Source organism: Sus scrofa, chromosome 6 (genome assembly GCF_000003025.6).
Source record: "Sus scrofa isolate TJ Tabasco breed Duroc chromosome 6, Sscrofa11.1, whole genome shotgun sequence".
Taxonomy (NCBI): domain Eukaryota; kingdom Metazoa; phylum Chordata; class Mammalia; order Artiodactyla; family Suidae; genus Sus; species Sus scrofa.
Genome location: NC_010448.4, coordinates 58,353,391 through 58,363,205, shown reverse-complemented (window position 1 = coordinate 58,363,205; position 9,815 = coordinate 58,353,391). Strand labels below are relative to the sequence as shown.

General features: G+C 54.7%; 1 protein-coding gene across 1 annotated transcript; it reads right to left on the bottom strand.

The window, feature by feature from the left end:
• On the bottom strand, positions 2,959 to 8,014 carry SIGLEC14 (sialic acid binding Ig like lectin 14). Its single transcript, XM_003127392.5, is given in 8 exon segments — positions 2,959 to 4,367; positions 4,496 to 4,631; positions 4,741 to 4,986; positions 6,652 to 6,699; positions 6,881 to 7,159; positions 7,348 to 7,383; positions 7,386 to 7,730; positions 7,838 to 8,014. Coding segments are annotated over 8 exon segments (1,149 nt in total). The 5' UTR covers positions 7,881 to 8,014; the 3' UTR covers positions 2,959 to 4,351.

The following is a 9,815-nucleotide window of genomic DNA, read 5'->3' as shown; positions in this document are numbered from 1 at the left end:
TAAATGTCAGGCTCCAGGCACCAAGTGGTGGCCCTGGCTGGGGGTCCAGATGAACGAGAGGTAACCAGCGACAGCCCTTTGACCCTCATGCATTGCAGCGAATGTTGCTGAACAAGGCAGGGACTCCAGAAGGCTGGACGCATGAGGTTGTGTAGCCTCCACTCCCAATTCACTGGCCATCTAGTGAATCTCAAGCTGGGATTACCCAAAAAAACAAAACAAAACAAAAAGAACAAGCGTTGGTGAGCAGATGCAATGAGGGGAACCTTAGTACTCTGTTGGTGGGAATGTGAACTGGTGCAGTCGCTATGGAACACAGCATGGAGGTTCCTCAAAACCAAGCACTTCCCCTCCGGGTATGTATCTTAAAGAAAACGAACACAACAACTGGAAAAGGTCTATGCGCCCCCAGGTTCCTGGCAGCATTATTCACAAGCACTAAGGCGTGGAGACCACCTCCAGGCTGATGGAGGGAGGGATGAGTGAGGAACATGCGGTGCTAGTGTGTATGCGAACGGAGTGTTTTTCAGTCTTGAGAGAGAAGGAAATCCTGCTTTTGCAACACATGGATGGAACACGAGGGCCTTATGCTAAGTGAAATAAGCTGGGCAGAGAAAGAGAAATCTGTACGATCTCATGCATAGGTGGATTCTTAAAAAAATCAAAACTAAAATAAACTCATGAATACAGAGAATCGATGGGTGGTTTCCACAGGTAGTGTTGGGTTCTGGGTAAAAGTGGTCAAAAAGTACAACTTTCTAGTGGGGCAAGTGGGGCCCTAAAAAAATAAAATGAAATAAATGTAAGTAACATATGGAGCTCCTATATGGAGCTCACCTTGTGTCTTCATCGGAAAGTGACCATCTAAAGAAAATCTCTTCCCTGTGTACCGAGACATATGGTCAAGACTCCTCTGGCCTTCATCCCACGGACACCAGAGGCAGCTCTCAAACTGGAGATTTCAGATTGCCTGGGGAGAGCCTCATTCCCCTCAGCCCATACACTCTGTCCTGTATGTTGGGAGTCAGAATGAGATGGGGAGGTGAGAGGGGAGGAAATTGCAGCCAGAAGCCACCAGGTAGAGGCAGAAGGGCCAAAGAGGAAATCTTCCCATAACCTGTGCCAGGAAGGAGGGGCACCAAGGTCAGGCTGGCCCCCCTCCGGGTCACAATGCCCATCCTAATAAAAGCAAAATAGCCCAAGCAATTGAATTGGTTATTTGCAGCAACAACTATTTTCACATTCAAGAAGACTTACTCACTTCATATCAGTGAAAGGTGGAGGTATATCATACACCTATTTTTCTTTTCGGTCTTTTTAGGGCCGCACACGGCATGTGGAGCTTCCCAGGCTGGGGGTTGAATCAGAGCTACAGCCGCCAACCTACACCACAGCAACACCAGATCTGAGCCACATCTCTGACTTACACCACAGCTCAGAGCAATGCTGGATCCTGAACCCATGGAGCAAGGGCGAGGATTGAACTTTCATCCTCATGAATCCTAGTCTGATTCATTTCCTCTGAGCTACAACGGGAACTCCTCATAGATCTATTTTTAAAACAAGTTAATAATAATACCTTTATCAAGGTGGCAGTCACATGACATGAAAATACTAACGATTATGTCGGATATATAAACTCTTGGAGGATGAGGTGAAAAGGAAACTACAATGATGTGGGTGAGAAAGTGAACCAGGAGGCTCCCCCTTGTGGAGGAGAGAGAAAGCACTGGTGAAAGTTCTAGACCCCATGACGGTGGGATGAGGATTTTGGAGATGGCCTCCTGGCCCCAGCAGTGTGGGTCCTGGAGAAAGACATCCGGGAAAAGACTTTCTGTGGCGAGAATGAATGGTGAGTTTTTGCAACATGAGACCTAGTATCTGATTTAAGCTGCTTCCTGTCCTGAAGGACCATTTTCTCCTGATGTCCCCCAAACCTCAGTGAAGAGTATCACACAAGACACACTTGTATTTAGTGATGGGGAAATGCAGGGAAGAGATCTATCAGCAAGAAACACTCTAAAAACACTCCCATGGGGGACTTCCTGTCGTGGCTCAGTGGTTAACAAATCCAACTAGGAACCACGAGGGTGTGGGTTCAACCCCTGGCCTCACTCAGTGGGTTAAGGATCTGGCGTTGCCATGAGTTGTGGTGTAGGTCGCAGACATGGCTCGGATCCCGTGTTGCTGTGGCTGTGGTGTAGGCCAGAGGCTACAGCTCTGACTGGACCTCTAGCCTGGGAACCTCCATATGCCACGGGTGCGGCCCTAGAAAAAGACAAAAAGCCAAAAAATAAAAATAAAAAAAATAAAACAAAAGTGCTCCCATGGACAAGCACAGGCAAAAGAATAAAATACCCAGTAATAAATTTTAACAAGGAGGAGAGAGATCCGTACTCTGAAAATGATAAAATGCTGATGAAAGGAATTGAAGAAGACACAAAGATGAGAAGGATTCGTATTGATAAAATACCCACTGCATCCAGCCCAATCTACGGATTCAATGCAACCCCTATCAAAATACACAGAGCATTTTGACAGAACTAGAAGGAAGAGTCCTCAAATCTGTGTGGAGCCACCGAAGACCCCAAAGAGCCAAAGCAAACTTGAGAAAGCAGAACAAAGCTGGATGTATTCCATGCCCCAATTCAAACCATGCTACGAAGCTACAGTAATTCATAATCAATAGTACCGCGGTTATTTCAGAGTTCCCATCATGACCCAGTGTGTAATGAACATGACTAATATCCATGAGGATGAGGGTTCAATCCTTGGCCTTGCTCAGTGGGTTAAGAATCCAAGATTGCTGTGAGCTGTGGTGTAGGTACCCGGGTTGCTACTGCTGTGGTGTAGGGCGGCAGGTGCAGCTCCAATTCAATCCCCAGCCTGGGAACTTCCATATGTTGCTGGTGTAAAAAGACTAAAGACAAGACAAAACAAAAAACAAAAACAAAACAGTGAACAAACAAGGAGACTTTATTGAAGTAGTACAACCCAAATATTGGCAAATTAAGGGATAATTTTGCTCCAGAAATTCCCACAGAGACGTTAAAGGGTAAGGTGGATTTTACATTACTACGTCACTCAGAAAATGCATAAATAAGAAAATGTGATATTTTCAGAACTCCTGTTGTGACTCAGCAGGTGAAGAATCCAAAGATTAGATAATCGAGGATTCAGGTTCAACCCCTGGCCTCGCTCAGTGGGTTAAGGATCCAGTGTTGCTATAAGTTGTGATGTAGGTCGAAGAATCAGCTAGGATCTGGCGTTGCTGTGGCTGTGGTGTAGGCCAGCAGCTGTGGCCCTGATTCCACCCCTAGCCCAGGAACTCCATATCCCACAGGTGTGACCCTAAGAAGAAAAAAAAATGTGGTATTTTACACAAATTATGAGGAGGCAGGTGACTTAAAACTAAAAAAGACAAGCTGTTTTCCTGATTCTACTGTGGATAGATGTCCACGCTGACAGGGGAGGTTTAGAGACCAGAAACTCAGGGTGTGAACCAGGTAACGTCTGGGTCCCGAGAGGATCAGCCTCTTGGTCGGGCTGGGGATGGAGAGAGAGGAGCAGCAGGGAGGGGAGGGCTGACGTAGGACCAAAAGCAGACTCAGGGTAGGAGATGGGGGGGGGCACTTCAGAAACAATGAGGCACTCCTTGGGGGGTGTAGTCCACAGTCATGTTTTATTTCCTGTATGTATGATGCTTGGACATCTTACAAAATGTACCGGCCTGGGAAGGACGCCGCCTCCCAGGGTCAGCCAATTCTTAGAGACAGAAAAGGGCCCTGCCAGGAGCTCACCTTTCAGCTGCAAACCAACCAATCCTTAGCCCATAACCCTCAACCATTCTCCTTAACTACCCCTCCCACCACCAAGATCCTATTTCCCTTCTCTAAATCCTTCCTGAACTGGTAGCAGTCTACTCAAGACCATCGTCAGAGCCCCAAACCCACCAGGGCTTATTCAAACTAGCACATCCCAATGTATTTTGCCTGCCCAGCCTTGCCTTTCCATGGAAACCCCAGGAAAGCCTTCCTGGCACCTGCTCCTTCTGCCTCAGCAATACTTGGTGCTTCCCCCTGTGGCCCTGCCCAGTGGGCTGTGCCACCACTCCTGGAACACATACGAAATAAAAGTCTCCTTTCACTGGCATTGACTCTACAGCATCACACAGGTGCCTCCTCAAATTCAAAGCTCATGGGTGCAAAGGAGATAAGGTTTGCGTTGAGCGATTCCAGGAAGAAGCTGACTGCAATGTCCTCTCGTGTGTGTGTCTTCTGGGCGCCTTGTCCTCACCGGAACCCTGTCTTGAGAAGCAGGGAGGCTCAGTTCTGCCTCTCAGCACTGCTGCCTAGTGGCCTCCACACCTGCAGAGGAACCAGGCCAGGTCAGAGACTTGGACACTTTAGCTCCAAGCAGGACGGGACAGTTCAGCCCCACCTGGAACGTGGGGGCCCGTCATCAGACTTCCCATGAGAGGCGCAGGTCCGCTCACCTGGTGTAGTACATCCAGGTGAGGCCATAGGCGAGGAGGAAGCCAAGCCCCATCAGGGCCCCTCTGATCAGGGTGAGGACCAGGGGCCAGGAGCCCTGCTGCTCCTCAGTCACACAGCTGCAGGAAGGGGGGCTTCCTGGGGAAGGGTCAAGGGGGTGAAGTTCTGGCCCCAGGCCCCAGCCCCTCCCACAGCCCAGACACCTGACCCCGCTGCCCCCAGCCCCCACACCTGTCCTGCAACTCACTCTGCACAGAGAGGCGGAAGGAAACTTGCTGGGAGCCCAGCGGGTTCTGAGCTTGGCAGGTGAATTCCCCTCCATCATCAGCCCCCACGTGTGGCAACTCCAGGACTCCGGGTGCTGAGGGCTGCGAGGGGCGAGGGGCTCTTCCCTCCCGGGACCAGCTCATCACAGCAGGGGGGTTGCTGTCAGCCCCACAGACCAGGCGCAGGGACTGGCCCTCCAGGACCGGCAGTGATGTGCCATTCAGGTCTGGGTAAGAGACACACGGCAATTTCAGTGGAGCTGGGTGACAGGGCTGTCTCTCCCTCCCTCTCCCCCCAGAGCCAGAGGTGGGAAGATGGGCCATGTGACAAGTGGCAGGGTGGCTTAATCGAAGCTGAAGAGGCGACGGCCCTCGTGGTCAGGTCAGGAGACCAGGGACAAAACGGGAGCTGGTTCTGAGGCTGGCAGGATGCTGAGAAGTGGACAGGCAGTGGGAGGGAAGATGTGTCAAGAATGAGGCAGCTGGAGTTCCGGCTGTGGCTCAGCGGGTTAAGAACCTGACTAGTACCCATGAGGATCCCTGGCCTCACTCAGTGGTTTAAGGACCTGGTGTTGCTGTGAGCTGTGGTGTACATCGCAGACACGGCTTGGATCTGGCATGGCTGTGTCTCAGGTGTAGGCTGGCAGCCACAGTGCTGATTCAACCCCTAGCCTGGGAACCTCCATATGCCCCGGGTGGGCCCTAAAAAGACCACACACACAACAAAATGAGAGTCTGGCTGATGAGCAGGAAGGCACCTGTGTCCACACCTTGGCTGGGAGGACGGGAGCACCAAAGACAGGGTACCAGTGGGAGAGAGGGTAGGGTCAGGGATGTTGGAGCCCTGTGGGCCGGGCTGAGGGAGTTGGGCTTTGCTCCGGGGTCACTGGAGAGCAGTGGAAGCCTATGAGTAGGGGAAGCACAGAATCAGCCCTGACTCTGGGAAGACCCTCCTGGGGCCATGTGGGGCCTGGCCCGAAGATTACACAGGAGGCAGGGAGGCTGAGGGGGAGGCTGACATCCAGGATGAGACTGGAGCTGGGTCTGGGGCCTAGGGCAGAGAAAGAGGAAGTGATGTGAGAAGTGAAGTCTCAGTGACTCATGGGCAGATCTGGTGAGAAAGGGCCTGTGGAGACTGATGTCCCCACCACACCCGGGTCAAGTCGGGGCTGGGGGCATCAGCGAGGGGTGCTTAATGTGCAGCATGTGGTCAGATGTATAAAGCACAGAGAAGCATCAAGATAGGGTCAGGATCGGGACAGGGCTGCAGGTGGAGACCGGGGATAGGATGAGGATTCCCAGGAACAGGACCGGGCAGAGAGACTGGAATGGGGTCCAGGGTGGAGCCTTGGGGGTGGGAACGCAGAAGGCTCCTGGCAAAGGTGATGGGATCAGAGGTGAAAGAGGGCACCTGTCAGGAGGCGGGGACAGACAGAAATTTAAAAACAGAGCAGAACCTCAAGCAGTCCATCTCAGAGACATGGAGAGTGGAACGCTGGTGACCAGAGGCTGCGGGGCAGGGCATGGGGAGCTCAAGTCTGATGGCTCCAGAGAGGCAAGATGTAAAGATATCTACACGTTGGTTCCACAACCCCGTGGACGACTTTTCCCACGGCTCAGCGGTACCATTAAATACGGTAGAGGTGGTCGGTTACATCTGAGGTGTGTTTTCTCCCAATTCCAAATAAAATTAAAAACTGAAGGAAAGGAAAGAGAGCAGCCAAACGTGATACTGGGCCCCTGGATATGAGCCATTGGTGAGAGGCTGGGGGGAAGGGGCCGAGCGGGGGGGGGGGGGGGGGGCGAGAGACTGCTCATCTCTGAGCCCTGAGCCCTGAGCTGGCAAAGACCCGCTCCCATCACTGCCCCAGAGAAGAGACCATCTTTCTTACCTGTGACTTTTTCCTCGACCATTCTGGTCGTCATCAGCTGTGGCGCGTCTGGGAAGGGAAAGGAGGGAAGGGGCGATGGGGCGGGGACTCTGTCCTTTCCCCCAGGAGCTGCCTAAGTGGAAGGGACGTGGCTTTATCCCCCCCATCTCCTCTGGGAGACTGCTGCCAGGACTGGACCTTCCTCCTGCCACCCCTGCCCTCAGGGACCCAGCCCCCCCCCCCCACTCACAGTGGATGTTGAGCTGGATGGTTCTCTCCGTGGTCACCTGAGCTCCTTGGAGTTTCACCTGACAGGTGAGGTTGGTGCCATGGTCCTGGGGTCTCGGGGTGAGGGTGAGCACCGAGGAGCCAAGGGCCTCTGGGTCCACAGCATCAAGGGCGGCCCCCGCCCAGGAGAAATGGACAAGCCTCCCCCCATCACAGACTGGCGGCAGGGAGCAGGTCAGGTTTGTGGGGCGGCCAGACTCCAGAGGCTCCAGAAAGCGGATGTCGGGTTTCTCTGTCAGGGCTGAGGAGGAGAGAGGGGTGGGCACCCAGAGCGGGACCCTGAGAGGGACCAGTGCCTCAGGGCCAGAGCTCACCCCGGGTCCCGGATCTCCCCTGCACCCCCAAACCCCGAGACCTGGAGCAGGGAGAGGTCCTATGTCCCACCGCTGTTCTAATTCGGGGGTCCGCTCCCTGGGTCCCCCGCCATACCTGTCACCTGCACCTTCAGCTTCTTATCTGTGTAGTGTGTTTTATTCTGTGTTCTTCCTCCAGCCGGAGGACGTAGACCCCCGTGTCACTCATCCTGGCGTCTCTGATGCTCAGGGAGCAGTCCTTGTTCTGGGGATCCCCAGAGAGTTGGAATCGGTCCCGGGTCTGTGGGTTCACTGGTCTGTGTGGGTTGTTTGTGGCCACAGGCTCACCGAGGCGGGTGTTATCCCCTTCCCGGAACCAGTAGATGAAGAGATACTCAGGGGAAAACCAGTAACTCCAGGAGAAGGAGAAGGAGCAGGTCACATGGACACCCAGGCACTCCTGCACCGTCACGGATTCCTGCACTTGGAGCCAGAAACCTTGATCCTGCTGCAGGGACCCTGGGGGACACAGAGGCTCCGCTCCAGTTCCAGCACCCCCACCCCTCACCTAACCCCGCCCCCCTCGTGCTGCCTCCTTCCCCCCACCCCCTCCCCAGCCCACTCACCCCCCCACAGCAGGAGCAGCAGCAGCAGCAGCAGGGGCACCATGTCCACCTCGGCCAGGGCAGAGCCCGGTCCAGGTCCCTCTGTCAGGGACAGGAACGCCCTGAATGTGGGGAGGGACCCGGGAGGCCCCAACAGGAAGCCAGAGGGTGACAGAGTGACAGGCAGCTGTGGCCTGGCACAGAAGGGGAACTTGGACACCACAGGTCGTGGGGGTGCGATGTGGGTGGAGAAATCATGCTGTCCCACCCTGTCCCCTGCCCCCCTCCGCGGAGGTCCCCGGAGTTTGGGAGGTTTCTCCGGGGGTGGCTGTGGAAGCGATCGCTTTGCAGACGAGGGTGAAGCCAGCAGTCGGGATCCCGGAGGGGCCTGGGCATCCGAGAAGAGACAGGGGGTCTAGACCTGGGGATCCCACGAGACACCCCCCCCCCCCCGAGACCGAGACCGAGACCGAGAAACACGGACCATCCTGGACAAGAATAGTTACAATTTTCTCAAGCCTATTCAAGTTCAGGGCAGGAAAGACGTTTGCAGACCTCCAGAGTGGAGCCCAGGAGGGGAAGCAGAGCGTTAAAGGTTCCTTTGCTCGGAAGGGTTTTGGGACCATGGAAAACAGGTGTTGGTCTTCCTGGAACTGAGGGTCTTATGGGACCAGGCTTGGAGCGCGGGCCGCGCACATCGGGGAGGGGGAGGGAAAGGGAGACCCTCACCCCGCTCTGTGGGACCCCAGAAGGCTGGACCTCACACAGAAACACAAGTCAGCATCCCTCCCTCAGCACCGCCTTTTTTCCCAAAGCCCGGGCAGGGCTCAAGCCTTGTGTGGAAATAACCTGTCATCTGAGTGCTCCTTAGGGAAGAAACTTCATAAAGTTTTCCCAAATTTGGCACTGATATTTTTTTTCTTTTTTTGCTTCTTAGGACCGCACCCAAGGCATATGAAGGTTCCCGGGCTAGGGGTCCAATCGGAGGAGCTACACCTGCCAGCCAACCTCGCAGCCCAGCAAGGCAGGATCCGAGCCGTATCTGCAACCGACACCGCAGCTCGCAGCAATGCCTGATTCTTAACCCACTGAGCGAGGCCAGGGCTCGAACCCACATCCTCATGGTTCCTAGTCGGTTTCATTTCCGCTGCGCCACCGCGCACCGGCACCACCCCCTGCAAGAATGAACTGCCCTGTGTCAGGGGGGGGCTCGACCCCACCCACTCCTCCCCCTCCTGCATTGTTCCCGCCACACGTTCCCTCCAGAATCTCCATCCGCAGATTCCCGCCCCGCAGCTTTGATCAGCCTGGCGCCTCCCGCTCGCGCCGCGGGCGCCATCTTGGGCTGAGCCCACGCGCTGCGGCCGCCTTAGTAAACCACGCTCCCGCTTTCCCGTCTCAGCCTTGAGCGCTCCTCCCTCGGCGAACCCCCCAACTTCGTGCTGAGAGGCGGCCTGAGAACAAAGCCAGCAAAACGACAGGGTTACTACATTTTTTTTTCGTAATGGGCTGTGGGGAGTTCTCGTCACGGCTCAGCCGTTAACGAGCCCTACTCACGTCCATGCGGTTGCGGGTTCGATCCCTGGCCTCGCTCAGTGGGTTAAGGATCCGGGGTCACCGTGAGCTGTGGTCACGGTTGCAGGTGCGGCTGGGATCAGGCGTGGCTGTGGGGTAGGCTGGTGGCTGCAGCTCCCATTGGACCGCTGGCGTGGGAACCTCCATATGCCACCGGGGGGGGGGGGGCGCTAAAAAGAGATAAATAAATATTTAAAAATAAATACGAAATTTTAAAGGATTTTGGTGACCCTGACCAAGCTCCAGAACCCTCTGGGCCTCTAGCCAGGGTACTTCAGGCCTCCTCAAGCTAATCGAGTCAACATTTTTGTCTTGTTTTGTTTTCTCCATCAGGCCACCCTGAGCCGAAAGCCCTTGCCTGTGCCCTAGGGCCACCTCCCCCAACCTCCAGGCCCGCACACCCTTCCCTGCTTGTTGGCTCCAA